The sequence below is a fragment of the Musa acuminata genome, chromosome BXJ1-5 (genome assembly GCF_036884655.1).
Source record: "Musa acuminata AAA Group cultivar baxijiao chromosome BXJ1-5, Cavendish_Baxijiao_AAA, whole genome shotgun sequence".
NCBI classification, from domain to species: Eukaryota; Viridiplantae; Streptophyta; class Magnoliopsida; order Zingiberales; family Musaceae; genus Musa; species Musa acuminata.
In genome coordinates this window covers 38,960-54,663 of record NC_088331.1, presented here as the reverse complement: position 1 = coordinate 54,663, position 15,704 = coordinate 38,960, and the positions used below count along the sequence as shown (strand labels likewise).

The 15,704-nt window shown below is 39.1% G+C and overlaps 1 protein-coding gene across 2 annotated transcripts; it reads left to right on the top strand.

The window, feature by feature from the left end:
* Window positions 1-9,042: 9,042 nt before the first annotated feature.
* On the top strand, window positions 9,043-14,174 carry LOC135672814 (uncharacterized). Of its 2 annotated transcripts, none has more exons than XM_065181203.1 (6): window positions 9,043-9,679; window positions 9,783-10,000; window positions 12,538-12,718; window positions 12,791-12,876; window positions 13,036-13,124; window positions 13,786-14,174. In XM_065181203.1, exons 1-6 carry the CDS (start codon window positions 9,350-9,352, stop codon window positions 14,049-14,051), a joined length of 1,170 nt encoding a protein of 389 aa, XP_065037275.1. In that variant the 5' UTR covers window positions 9,043-9,349; the 3' UTR covers window positions 14,052-14,174. The 2 variants fall into 2 exon arrangements, with proteins under 2 accessions (XP_065037275.1, XP_065037274.1); XM_065181202.1 differs by having other exon boundaries at window positions 9,045-9,679; window positions 12,493-12,718.
* Window positions 14,175-15,704: the final 1,530 nt, after the last annotated feature.

Sequence of the window (15,704 nt, the reverse complement as noted above, 5' to 3'; positions counted from 1 at the left end):
GGCCATTTTTTCTGCTTTTCAACCTTCTATCATACATTAAATCTAAATCGGAGTATTTCCTCGGACAATAGATATTTTCGGTCAACTGGCTTCATAGAGAGGTAAGAGTTGGTACAACGTTAGCAAGCCTCTATCGACATGTCCACATAAACACAGCCATTTAATCTATCTTTTTTGGCATTTTCTTCCATGTTTTCACAGAGAAATTATGAATGGTGAGGTCTTTCTCTCTCTAAAGCTATAATTCTTATTTAAGAAGTGGTTCCAACTTGTTATTACAACGAAGTAAATTCGGCTTGGTTTAACATTGAAAGAACATGTCCTTTCATGAGAGTTGACACAAAGGACTGTTGCATAGAGCTGGCCTACGGCACGAGCATAAAGAGCTTCTCGTGTGTGGAGGGGGCGTGCTGATCTTAGGAAGATGATTTGCCTTGTTGTGGGAGTCTTCTAGCAATGTCTCTTCAGCTACGTTGATGATCCTGTATTACAAGTCATCGTCAGGGGAGGTCCTAGTGTGGCCCCTTCGATGCTTAAGTCAGAGAGATAGGGAAAGAATGAGTTAACTATATTCAAAAGAGTGTGGTGTTCACCCGTCTACCCCTATTTAACCTGAGGTTAGGTTTTTATACTTTGGTGCCTGGCAACAAGGATAAGGATGGGTGAGGATCCCCCCTGTCCTACTCATTAGATGCCATTATTGGAGGCAGTGTTGCAGGTGTCCTGCAACCCAATCACGTGAGTGATAAAATATGTGATACGTTACATAATCTCTTTTGGTTATTATGATTATGATACTTTTTTACTTTATATTGAATTATATATATATTAATATCTTTTGATCTGTGTAATGACAATTGTATCATAATTAGATCATAATAATGAGATCAATTTATCTTTAAATACATACTATAAATATTTTTGGTCATAGGTTACTCGAGAGGGACATTGAGATAACATGATAGACTAATGTGCTATATGCCCGTCTATATGATGGAGAAAGCTAGTCTCATAACTGCTTGTGTAGGGGCACTAGAGATATAGTACAGGTGCTCATTGGAGAATGAGTTCATTGAATGATCCGCTTACGAAATGCTGGTTGGTTAATGATATCTCATCATCATATAACAATTTCATAATTTCATTGTGTATCTGGTCCTTAGACTTGAAACACCAAGAATGCATTGTATGAGTACTCTATTATTTGATATCAAACTTATAAGTCTGAAACTTCTAGATATAATACAAACGATCATTGGAAATGACAGTCAACCTTACGAAGGTAATTATATGTCAATAGAATATTATCTACTCTCGGTATCATGAGAGGAATATCTCGTGTATTCTCACTCAAGCGAATCCCCGGCTAGGGTCAATCAGATCATGATGAATCTGATAAACATGAGATTCGGATTGAGAGAGGAGTTCTCTATGAGAATTTGATTAGAGTGAGATTCAGATAGATTCCATATAGGCCTGATAGTACTATGTATGATATATGGTTTTTGATATATTAGATGGATGAAGGACTATAAGTACACAATAACTGAGGGCAGATAGGTCCAAAGGATTAGATCCCCTTGTATCGTTTGAGAACTATGGCGTAGTGGCCTAGTATGCCCATAGTCGATGAATTAAATAAATTATTATGAGAATAATAATTCATTGAGTCAGAAGAAATTTTGAGTCAAAAGAGGTTCTAACAGGTGTAACTCACGACAAATTCAATATTGAGCTTAGAGGGTCACACACATATGGTGGACAACACGACGAATAGATGATTACATATAAGATATCCAATAAGGATTGTTTTAATGGATCTAATAGAGTTTAGAATTGGATAGGGATCCAATATTCATTAAGCCAAGGATAATTTGATGGAGATCTAATACCTATTAAGGCATAATCCATTATGGTAAGTAAAGGGGCTCTTTATAAATAGGAGTTGAGACTCAAAGGGTGGACCCCTATAGTCGCCACCCTCATCATCTCCTCCCCCCTTCTTCATCCATTCGACTGCTCCCTCTGTAGTGCGAGAGGACAATAGGAGGAATCGATCCCTCCTTGTATGTTGTTGTATGGTGGTGTGCGATTATGAGGAAAGAATGCGTTATGCAAGGAGGAGCATCATTATTGTGTCCATCATGTGGATCACCGCCAAAGAAGAGTTTGTGAGAGCTCCTTCATCTATAGACTAAGATATATGATCTTATGGGATATATGAGTTCCCCTAGATGAGAACATCTCACACCCTTTATGTAGTTTTTAGTTTCTTGAGTTTTACGCTTTCGATCTTTACATGATAATTCGATAAATCCGTTTTGGGAAACCAGTTTTATTTTTATTTTTCACTATGCATATGATGCTCCTTAAGGTTTTTCAATAGTGGTATCAAAGCCAGGTTGCTCGTGCAATGATCGATTATTGACTATATGTTGTGTAGAATCAATTTTCTCGTAAATAAGTTATGTTTTCACCGATTTAAGATTAGAATAGCATAGTTTTTGGTGTATGAAGTGTTTTGTCACCCAAAAACTTATTGACATTAGATATGATAAAGAAAGCCTTGGCCGAGGGCTGCTTGTAGCCTTGGTGGCCAGGAGGACTCCTGGCCGCAAGGGCAACCCTAGCGACTAGGGTTTCCCAACTAACCAAATGTGATAGGTTGCCAGGTTTCCTGGCCGCCAAGGGCACCTTGTGACATGGATTAGCTAGGGTTTCCCAAATTGGATTAAGGGTTAATCCAAGTCTAATTGATTAAGAGTTAATTCAAAATTAATTAAAGAATTTAATTGATTCTACCTAGTTAGTCTGTATAAACATGATGTGTATTGTTGATAGATGATCATGGACCATATACAATGTGTGTATGTATATATATGATTATTATTGAGACGTACGAGCTTTCCTCTCTCTCTCTCTCATTAATTAATCCGACATATATTTATATCTCTCTTAGAGTTGTACCTCCTCTTGATGAGATCAAGATTTCTCTTTTATATGATATGCATATGTTTGGGCCTACGAGACGGATGATCACCTGATATGAAGATGCATCAAGACATATATAGAGATTTTGTGAGTGATCATACCTTTTGGCTTAGGCCTAATCACACTAGGTTCTAGTGTGGATGTTTATATATATATATATATATATATATATATATATATATATATATATATATATATATATATATATATATATATGTGTGTGTGTGTGTGTGTGCGTGACACATCATATTTAACTACGAGACTAAATTAAATCAAAAATCCCTCCAATAATAATATTAAGTCAATAAACGTAAGGCGATGAGATTGACCCATGTGGCCTTCCGTTATTATATGTGGAAATCATTTTTTGACATGGACTGACCTGAGGATATAGTATGCTTAGTCGAGTCTCTCGAGGGTGTATCATCGAATCAGACTCATCTTGTAATGATGGTGTTGACTTAAACGAACACCATGATTAGTCGTCTCTCGAGGCTATGATGGTTTGAAGACCGAACAAGATCGAAATCATAGTGAGTTGTGATTTGCAAGAGTTGCCTACCTTTTTGGCTTTGTGTGATTAGTCGAGTCCCTTAATGTCATACTAAGCGGGAGTTAACGTAGTACACTCATCAAACCCTTATAAGCTAATCATACATATTCCCCACTTCCGATGTGGGACTAATGGGATGTTACAATCGGTGCATGAGGACTAAGAAGGCTTTTGATGAGATGAGCAGGTACCTAGAGCGCCCATTGATAGGAGTTATGAAAGGACATTGCTGTGACATTTAGCACTCCTTCTAGCACCAAAATATTGTTATACTGAAGCTGTCGGTTGATGAGTCAGCTGGGCTTGGTTTAGCACCGAAATTGTAGGTCCTTGGGGAGTTGACATCGAGGACTATTGTGGAGAGTTGGTCTGAGGCACAAGCGTAGAGAGTTTTCTGTTTGTAGAGGTGGTAAGCTAATTTTGGAAATATGGTCTGTCATGTCCATGGGAGTTGTCTCTCAATTCCTCCTCAGTTGCGCTAGGGATCCTACATGATAGGTCAACTCTAAGGAAGGTCTCAGCATGACCCCTCTGATGTTTAAGTCAAGAGATGAGGAAAGAGTGAGTTAGCTATATTTAGAAGAGTGTGGTGTTTATTGGCTTGTCCCTATTTAGCCTAGGGTTAGGTTTTTACACCTGAGTGCTTGGCGGTGAGGACAGGGATGGGTGAGGGTTTCCCCTTACCCTACTCATCATGTTCCATTAATAGAGGTAGCTTACCAGTTCGTCCCGAGGTCAGTGTTGATGTTGGGTCTCTGGGATGACATTCCATGTCTGACTTTTTTACCGCTTTGATTTAGGTAGAAAGTGGTCCCTCCTTCAATTGTCTGAAAGGGACGTACGAGGGAGACGAACCATACCGCCGACTATTAATATAAGGAAATGGCCATTTCTTCGTAGGATCAACAAGGAGTGATTCTTACGATCTCTTTTTGAGAAGCCGGGGTAGGCAAGGATCATGGGTTGATCTCTTGTCGATGGCTATAAAGAATTAGTGGGAGCTCCTATATTTTTTGCTTAGGTGGCTTGCTCGGCCTAGGTGGTAGGATGAGTTATTGGCGCGGATACTTTCCCTACCACAACTATTGTGACCTGATTATTTGTCAATAGACACATAGAGGGTGATCGATGCGAAATCTATCTATTCGTTCTAGTTTGTTTGCAAGCCTATTTTGCAGGAGACTAGGAGTCCACAGGTCTGGGTCTGATGTGATGCAGCTCCCTGAGCTAAATGGCTTTTAGGATAATATATTTTCTATCTGAGCGCAAATCTACGAATGAGTCACTTCGTCACGAGATCAATAGTTATTAATCTGGGAAACTTGTGAATGAATGCAAGAAGATAATATGAGTGAATATATTGAAATTATGTTTTTTTTTTCAAGGAGTATATTCTTCGGTGTTTTATCCAAAAACTTTTGTCATTTGTTTTTTTATTTTTATCTCGAGATATTTCTTTTATAAATGATAAAAATAATTCATGAATCAAGCCCAATTGAAATTGAAAATATTTTAGATAGTCCAATTTCGGGTGCAATTGGATTAAGTTTCACTTAACCAACTCAAGCTTTTACATATAACTAGAGTATGATTCTTAGATGTTAATATTTTAATTTTTAAAAAATATAATAATTAATCATTAAAATTTTAAAAAAATTAATCGATTTTATTATCAAGTATAATTTTATCAACTTTTAGTAAACCAATCTTAACTTCCATAGAAATACTATGACATGGTTATAAGATGATTAGTATTTTTTATTTTTTAAAATTTTTATGATAATTAACTATCAAAATTAGAGACTTTTTGAATAGGTTGTTCTTTGATTGGACGTAACTTAATTCAATTTCTGAGTGTAACTTAGTTAACTTTGATTAAACCAACTCGAACTTCCACCGAGCTATACTTTAAGATGATTATTATTATTTTTATTTTTATACAAAATTATATTAATTAATTATCAAATTTTAAGATTTTTGAATTAATATTGTAATCGAGTGTAAGTACAATTTTGATTAGTGCTTAGTCTACTAAATCATCTCAAAATTTTAATTCTAGTATGGTTAATACTCTCTTATTTTTTAAGATTTTTATAATTAATTATTAAAATTAAAGAATTTTAGCAAACATCTGTGATCTTAGGTAAAAGTCTGAGAGTATTTCTTTTCCAAGTGAAAAAATAAAATAAAAATGAATATGAGATGTCGTCCTATTAAAAGTCATCAGTAAAGATATTTTTTTTTGTTAAAATGTTCTATATTCTTTACTAATGATCGGAAAAAAATCTTTTGCCTCAGAACGTCCATCGAACACGGAACATGAGGCGATATTTATGGGGTGGGAAGGCGGTTTTGTAGTGTGCAAATGCCAGGCGCGTGCTTTGTTTGTGTCTTCCAACGTTCGAAAAATTCGAACTCCAGGCTCGGTATTGTCCGCACCAGAATGGCCCGTTGCCTTCGTCTGGTTCGGGTGAGAAAGAAAGAGAGAGGGAGGGGAAAGTTGGCGCCGAAGTCACCGGGATGGGGCCCACAGAGAAGGGTCGGTCCTTCAGGCCGCGCGTGGGGCCTGTGAACTCCCTGGCCGGCTTGCGGGTGGCTGAGGGAGCCCCGTAACGGATCACCCACCCACGCGCAGAGAATCTTGTAAAGTTAAAACGATGAATTTTTGAAAATAAAAATAAAAATTTTAAGTGTGTTTTGCGAGAATTTTTTAAAGTTGAAACGCTATCAAAAAATTTTCAAAAATTATTTTTTAAAAAAAATTCATCAAGTTAAAAAAAAAAAAAAAAGAGGAGAGATTCTTTATGATTCTCCTCCTTTTCTTAAATAAAAAATGGTTTTAGCTTATTCCTTTTTAGCATAGTTTAATAGAAAGTTTTTAGGTAATTCAATTGTTACTTTATCAAAAAAAACTTTTGGCTGATTACTTTTCAGCTTATTTAATAGAAAGTTCTATGTAATTTAAGTGTCATTTTCTTTTCCATCTTTTTTTGAAAAAAATAAAATAAGAATTTCCATCTATCGTTTTGTTTTGTTTCCAGTTCGTATGACAAATCTTTTCACTAGTTATTCTTAGAGATGGAGAAATAGTGAATCTAGTTCAAAAACTGGTCTAGTCTCGATCATATGCAGGTGCAAATGACTGAGAGGGAGCATGGTAGAAGAAGAATTCCTTTTTATCTTTTACCCAATTCTTGGCCCGTCTCCTTGTGCACGCACTTCTGCTCAAATGGATGAACGAAACCATGACGCAGGTGTTCGACGAAAATAAAGCTGCATACTGTTCCTGCAGCGAAAAACTATTTGCCATGCGAAGGTTCTTTTGCTACAAAACTGTAGGTCAATGGAAGCTGTGGCTGATCAACTTAGTGGCCCTTATCATGATAAAGTGCATGCTCTTTGGTTGGCAACAGAATTGTGTTGAGATTAAGTAAAGACTGTAATGAAGACCTCCAGCAAGGAACATGATAACAGCATCACAATTTATGCAGATGTTTAACCCATAACTCGGTGGAGATCTTTAAGCATGAATGTGACTAACACGAGCAGGGGTAGAAAGCTAGTTAAAGAACAAAAGAACGAATACCTCACAGGCAATTCTTCCCAAAAGAAAACATCATCGCTCACATCTGATTGTTGAAGTTCATATATTCTCTTTGATGTTCAGCTATTCGAGGGCGGATGTCTTTTTAACTGTCAATGTTGACAGCAAACAGTACTGCAGGTGACATCTAGACTACGCAATTGCCAGTGTCGATTGGTTTACCATCGAACAAAGTAATCGGCCTAATGATATCACCAGATTTGAGATGGTTGGTGAACGACTCATCCTTTGTTGCATGATTCTGAACAGACTGCACTTACTCAAGAATTTTCCTCAAACAATCAAGTGGCCCCCTGTATAAGTGCATATACATTACAAGTGGTCCTAGAAGAAGGTCATCCTTATAAAGTGCATGCAAACTTAGCTTTTGGCAAATCTGCTGCCGATACTAAAGTTCCATATAATGAAGGTATCTGGGAGCAGGTGCCCATGTCAATGCTTGATGAACACACGGTCCAACCATCATTCCTCCAGAGAAGTGGTTCATGATCTTAAACACATTCATGCAAGAAGTCTTTGGCCAACTTTTTCTCATCAATATCAAACCCTACATCCTGATATGTTCTGATGCAGATATTGCGAGGAATCCATATCGGGGCCGTTCCTATAACTAAAGTGTAATAACAAATTAGTGTATGACCTACTGTGATGTCTCTCAACTAATCTTTATACATTATGTGCTTGCTTTTCCTCCTCATGCGATGACGTGAGGCTTGTTTTTTTTTTATTTTTCCAAGGAAGTAAAAACCATATTGGCTTAGCCGGAGCTAAGAAAAAACGGAGGAAGAGGATGCTCCAGGGAAGACCATAAAAAGATTACAGCCATTTGCCCTGCAGAAATGGGCAGAATCATGGGCAACATTGTTGTGAGACCTATCGAAATAAGATAAAATGTGAAACTCAAACCTGCGCAGCAATAACCTGGATGGAATCCGAGTGGACTCCAAAATGATGCAAGCACCGACGGCGAGCATGTTTAAATCCCTCTCACAGTGCCACAGTGCAAAGGCATCCGCCATAAGTGCAGAGGTGGCATGGCTGCGGAACCCGACTTCCATAATGACACCTCTTCCAGCATGCTTGAGATTGAGAGCAAATCCACCACCTGCAAGATCAGAGATGGGTTCAAAAGAACCATCACATTCAAGTTGATATAGGTTGGTACCCGACAAACATGCCTCGTTGTTCACCTGCCTCTTGATTTGGATGACAAACGAAAAGGAACGCGGTTCTCTTGGTGTCCTCATCCCAAGTTGAACACCGGTAGTTGCCATGGTCACGACTGGGGCCCAGGTCGGATATGACTGGGCCGAACCTTTGGAACCCGAGATCGGGACAAAGAGGTGACCACGTTGGCGATAAATAATGCAAGTTGCGGCCCTTCACGGTCAATCGTTGACAGCTCGTTCATATGTGGATGGATAATTGATTTGATCGGATTAGAATAAAGTTGCGTCGGCTATGATGACTAGTTAATTTACTAGAATATGTTTAATTATGAGAAAAATGCTACGCAGCGGATAAAGTCATCTTATGATGTGGCTCCATCCACATTTCAAGTCCACATAAGACACGTGGACGAATGACAAGGGAGTTAAAGCATCCATCAAACTCCCATCTCCACAAACACACGCACCATATGCCCCTCTCGCTCTGTCTCGCTCTCTCTCTCTCTCTCTCTCTCTCTCTGAGACCACCGCCACCAGTTGTTGGAGCCACCGCTCCAAAGTAACCGTTGTCATACCCCGTGCCCTCGGTACCTTTCCCGCCACACCATCCTGGGTAGGCCCACCGTGACCAAAAGAATCGGTAAGGGACGCGTACTAAATTGGTCGGAGAATATTCTGCCAAAACATGCGGATAAGATTTATTGTGCGAGACCATGGACGGAATATCCGTTCCTGCACGGATGCATCCAAGCGCGCGCGAACGTACAAGAGACGGGACTCGCCTTGGAGACGATTACCGCCGGTGGTGAGGGGATCCCCAAATTTGTCTTCGCAGCGTAGGGGAAGCGGAGAACCACACGGCCCCCCGCCCCCCACCACCCCCCGACCCACCGCCCCGGTCAAAAATCCTAATTAGAAGAAGTTCGATCGTCATTAACGATCTCGAGAGCCCTACAAATCGAAAGTTCCCCCGGGGAATTCTAGGATTTCCCTAATCAGTCGAATTTGCCCCTTCCTTCTTCCTTTGCCGATATGGTTACCACCGGTGGTTCGTCGTCGGCCCGCTTCCACGGCGTTGATCGCTTCTATTGCCCTCCCGCCGTTAGGAGGCATCTCGAACAACAGCAACAGAAGCTCCAGCAGAAGAAATCATCGACGCAAAGGCCGGCGCGGCCGAGGACCCGGCCGTCCCTGGCCCCGGAAGAGTCCCGTGAGGCGGCCGAGAACCGAGCCAAATCGGATGATTCGTCATCGAAACCCTCCGTCTCGTCTTCGGCTTCGTCTCTCCCGACTCCTGCCGGCAATCTTGACCGATTTCTCGAATTCACCACTCTGATCGTCCCCGCTCATTACTTCCCCAAGGTTCGATAATGGATTTACGCGAGAAAGGTGTTAGCTTTCGTCTGCTTCCGAGAGTTATATTGGTCGGGTCGTTGAGTGGGTCTAATATTTTGGATCGTGGCAGACAAACGTTAGAGGGTGGAGGAACTGCGACGACGCGTTGAAGTCGCACCCCTACTTTTGCCTCGGAGATCTCTGGGAGTCTTTCAAGGAATGGAGCGCTTATGGCGCCGGGGTACCGCTGGTGCTGAACGGCAATGACTCCGTTGTGCAGTATTATGTGCCGTATCTCTCTGCCATTCAGATATATGTGGACACTTCTACTCCCACTTTGAGATCGAGGTATGAATGATTTCGCTACATGCTTCCATCTGCAGTCCCAGCTATTAAATCTTATAGCTTAAACTTTACGAAATAGGGTAGCACCTCATCGCAAATTTCACTGGATATCTTCAATATTAAAGAATAAATTTGCCACCAAGGACGTGAAATGCCAAACTCTAAATTTTTGTTGCTTTGCTGTTTATGGTGTCTATATACTCGTGAAATGTCATTCGATGCTGCTTCATTCTGGTTCATGGAGCTCTGTTATAGTGCAAAATTTAAACTTTAAGAAGCATTTAGTTATGGTGTATTCTTGCTTTTTGCATGTAAGCCTACATGGATCGACCAACATTGGTTCCACACTAAGAAAGGTTATTATTGCATATGAAGTTTGTTTGGTCAATCTGTAGCTTGAAGCTACCTTTTTTTGTGGTGGTTGTCTGTCCTTTGCAGACAGCTGCTTTTGTTCCCTTCTATCTTGCTGCTTCAAATTCAGAGAGCTGCCACCTTAAATAGATTAGGATTAGTCCAAATTCATTCTTTCTTCAGGTTGATCTCTTGAACAGTCTATATATTATTTTTATAATGTATGCTAACAAAAAACCCATTCATATCATAGCAAAAGGCATCATGTTAATACATGCACAAAACTGTTATGATGTTGCTGTTTCATGAACAAATAATAAATTGTGATGATTAGAAGTTTTTGATTTGCAACCTTTTCAATCTTAGTTCAGCTGGAATAAGAAGTAAATACATTCTCTGATATTCATATGATTTCATCTATATTTTCCAGCTGGAGATGGAATATGAGTGCTGGACATTGGCAGGGGTTTGCTTAATTTTGTTCAAAACTATATGTAATACTAAGGGGCACGAATTATGTTCTTTTATGAATTTAAGTTAATGTAAAACAAGTTGACATCACAAAGGCAGTAATAGCTGCTTCCTACAAAGCCTCGTGTAACACAACTGTCTTTCAGTTCTCTTTGCGAAACATCAGCTGAGGCCTCTAGGGCTTTGGTATTTACAAGAGATTGCTTTTGTTCATCCACCATATTTGGTTATTACGTGTTGTTGATCCATCACTGTAGCCTGAGCAGCAGTTTGTCCTTACCTCTACCTTATAGTCCTTTCTGGTGGAAGCCCGTTTTGGCTAATGAACTCTACTTTCTATATGAGCATAATGAAGGTGTGTCAGCCTGCTTTATTGTTTTATTAGAGTGTATGATCGTTCAATTAGATTGATTTATCTGGTTGAAAACTGATTTTCATGATGGTTATAAACCATAAACACCTCAAAGTGCTTCCTACTCATACCTGTAGGATTCTTCAAAGCTTGTAAACTATATAGTCTTATCATATATATATTTTTATATTGATATATGATGAGTTTCTGGGATACACATAATATCTTCAGAACACTCATGGACATAATGAGTACTGCCGATATGTATGTGTTTTGGACTTTTAATATACTATGAACTTGAGTAATTTTCTTGGACTTGTAAGGTACTTGGTTATGGTACTTCTATAAGGTATCATATGCCATAGTTGTAGAATGTCTAATTTGTATAAAATGTTTCTTTGATTAATTGTTAGTATTATGCAAAAAATTTCTTCATATATAATATTACAATACTGTCTGAAACTTGCCATTTTGTCCATTGAGTCCTGTGTGCAACTCTCTAAAGTGCCACTGTATCACTGTATTCTTATCATTTGCTTGTCCAGCTTGCTAGCAGGTGATTCATTTGAATTCAGATCAATAGTCCAAAGATAGATGGCTTTGAACCATATATTAACTATCCCATCAAAGCCATAACCAATCTATTTCTTACAGCCTCCAGTTCTTTTACTCATTTTATATGCTTCCTTACCCCTGTCAGTTGTGTTTTTGCTTTTTTAGAGTATTATGCTATGAGTTTCACTTTCTTAAATATTTTAAGTTAATTTGGGATATTTGTTTGATAAAAGTAATAGTCAGTATGAACTACTTGTAAATTCACTGGTGATATTGTTAATGACTTACAAATGCAGGAATTCTTTACACAATAATGTCCAGATATCAGTTCAACATTATATATTCTGCCGTACAAGATTAACAAATTGGTGTGCACACAAGCTTTATGCCATGCAGGGACTGCAGAAACTTTGCAAAGTATTTGTGGTATAGTATTAATAACATAATATTAAAGCAGGTAAAAGGTAGGAGGCAAACCTGGTAAAGCATGTACCGCAGTACTAGAACATGATCTCCACCTTTAGTATGTCTTGGAACAGCCATGTCTGTCATTACCTTTTCCCGTGAGCCCATAGATATCTACGGACTAGTTGAGTGATCTTTTGTTTTGTTTTTCTTTTAAATGTTGAGCAATTGTTTGTTATGTAGTTCAGTTTTGGTGTCAGTTCAGGTCATGATAATTCTAATTGTATCACTGCTGAAACTTAAATGAAATGTGTAATCCAATAGTCATAGAATTTTGAGTAGGCTCTATTTCTCATTTTAGACCTGGTGAGGAAAGTGATGGGCAACATTACCTGGATACTAGCAGTGATAGCAGCAGCGAGAGTGAAGTAGACCAGATACAGGAAGGATTTGCAGGAACCACCAACCACCATGAGCGAGGATGCTTCGTAGATGGTGATGGCGAGTCTTGCAACCCGGCCACTGTTCCTGTTTTTGAGTACCTAGAGAGGGATCCACCATACAGTAGAGAACCTCTTGCTGACAAGGCAAGTCTAATATTGAATATAAGAGAAAAAAAATGATTTTTTTTCTCTTATACCTACTGATATATGTTGCAGATATCAGGTCTTGCAAGTACATATCCAAATCTTAAAAACTACAAAAGCTGTGATCTACTGTCCTTGAGTTGGATGTCTGTTGCATGGTATGCTTTCGTTGATTTATTAATTGACCACTAATCATCTTTTACATGAATGAAACTTGTGTAGGCTGCATGCATCTGGTTGTTTCTTTTCATGTTGTGTTTGGTTTACTCATGTCAGTAATAATTATTTAATTTTCCTTGGTGATGTTTTTACTGCAGGTACCCAATTTACAGGATACCAACAGGACCAACATTAAGAGACTTGGATGCTTGCTTTTTGACCTTCCACTCATTGGCAACTCACAGAAGTAAGCATCTTTAAGCCACCTTTATAAGGACGCCCACAAATTTGGAACCATGTTTATATCTAGTATCTTATTGTGGCTATGATGAACTCTATCCAAATTATAGACAACAAAATGGAATCTAGAGTTGGAGACAAGCAAATGCATAACCATGTGATCTCAATGCAGTTAATTTATCTGCTTGTTCTGTTTCCCCTGGAGATCTACTGTTGCCCCTCAATGAGCTCCATTTTCATTTCATAATATTTTGATTTCCAAGTGTAAGCATGTCTCTTCACTGCATAATGTTTGTATAAAGGGATAGGGCCATTTTGAGAGAGTGCAGACATGATTACATTGAGAAATTAGGTTATCTGCACCAATAGAACTCAACATGCAGCTGTTGACAATTAGGTTCTGATATGTTTTTTTTACTGACAGTTTCTCACGGGGGTTTATGTATACCCCTGATAATAGTTGTACTTGTCAATTACTATTGTTGCTAGAGTAGTGTTGAGAGAAAGCCAGCAATAGACGGTGTAAGAAGAAATCAGATTCCTGTGTCAGTTCCAACAACAATCAGTGAGGGTTTTACCTTAAATGTACAGTGCGAATAAACACGGATCTTTTAAAAAGCGCTATTACTTTTTCAGTACTTCAATGTGCGTTTGGTTTCTGTTGGCAGGTGGACCCAGTCCAAACTCTGAGGGTTTTGGATCTTGTTCTGTTAGTAATATCAAGAGATCCAACATGTCTGCAACGGTAAGTTTGCCCGCCTTTGGTCTTGCTTCGTACAAGTTCAGGGGTTCCATTTGGACATCTAGCGGACTCTACGAACGACAGCTAGCGGGTTCGCTACTTCAAGCTGCAGACAATTGGCTTCGCCTTGTTCGAGTAGATCATCCAGACTATAGTTTTTTCAGCTCTCATCACAACACGTTTAGGAGATGACCTACGATGACAAATGTAAATGCCTTTATATTATTATTATTATTATTATTATTAAAAAAGTGGTGTATCAGTTAAGCCTTGGTATTGAACTTAGCATCTGTGCACCCATGGGATAGTTTCGATTGTTGTGTTGGTATCATGTTAGTGTTTCTAAACCGGTCTATGTTCTCGTCCGAGAGATACAGATAACGCTGTATCGTTTGTCTCGAAAACTATTAGATCGTCTTAAAGGGAGGTTTCTCACCGCTTAATTTTGCCCCTCCTAGGCTGGTTGATCTGGGTTTTGCAAGTTCGTATCGGGTAGCTCCAAGTTCATAGCTTGCCCTACTTTGGTTGTCGCTTACTGTGTGTTAGGATTCTGGCTAAGAGAGTCCTAATTGAGAGGGACATTCATGTAAAACCTGATAGAAATAATAGAAGATAAGAACAATATAATATAAGAAGCTTTATTGAAATAGAGAAACTTTAGCTTGAATCTATTAACATGTGCGTCTCCGAGATCCCGTCCATGGTTGCGTCGCCCATATCTTCGCCCTCCAACAACAGGTACTACCCTCCTCCTTCCCTTAGGAGAAGGATTTCCCTAACAGAATAGAAGATTTTCCTCAACAGAATAGAGAAATTTCCTCATATAGTTAGGAAAATCATCCTGACAAGGATACCAATCTTGGATTGATGCAAAGAATTGTTTACAAGCAAGAGGCTTCATGAGTAAAATAAGTGTAGATCGCTGCTGCTGCTGCTGCGATTGCTGTTGTTGTGATGGCACATGCGTTCCCTTCATTCTCCTTAAGTCAGCCGAATGTTGACAGATCAGCAAAGACTACCGCGGTGAGGAAGATGAGGATTGACCACGGAGCCTCTTAGGAATGCAACGACGTTGGTCACTGACCGAAGGGTGTACTATAGCAAGGGAGGAAACTACAACAGAGGAGGAAGCTGTAGTAGAAGAGGAAGCTGTAGCAAAAGAGGAAGGAAAATAGCTACAACGAGGAAGAAAGGTGGGACAGTGCTGATGAGCAGCACTAGAGATGCCGTAGCGGAAAGGAACGGACGATGGCGCAGAGTAGCAACACCAATGATGAATTGGCAGCGAGAAGAGAGCTTGCTCTAGGCAAGCGGCTCTGATACCATGATAGAAATAATAGAAGATAAGAACAATATAATATAAGAAGCTTTATTGTAAAAATGAAATAGCTTTATTGTAATCTATTAACATGTTCCCTCTTCTATTTATAGGAATTAGGAGGAAGGATTTCCCTAACAGAATAGAAGATTTTCCTCAACAGAATAGAGAAATTTCCTCATATAGTTAGGAAAATCTTATCTTCTATCAAAACCTACCTAAGCCGACTCCTATTAAAGAGGTGAAGAGGCCGACTAGGATTAGGAGGTTATTTCTTAAAGAAGAATTATGAATTGTAAAGGAATAGGAGTCTTGAGTAGAAGTCCTATTAGGACTTGGTTAGAAGTAGGAGTTTTGAATAGGAGTACTGTTAGGAGTTAGGGTTTAGAAGCCATATAAATAGTCATGTATTCCTCCTCTTTTCATAAGCAATAGATGAATCTTTTCTGCAGCCTTTGAGTAGCAACTTGAAGGAAGGAACCCCTATAGAGTTCAAAGGAGGTCGATCTCCTAAAGAGATCAACCCC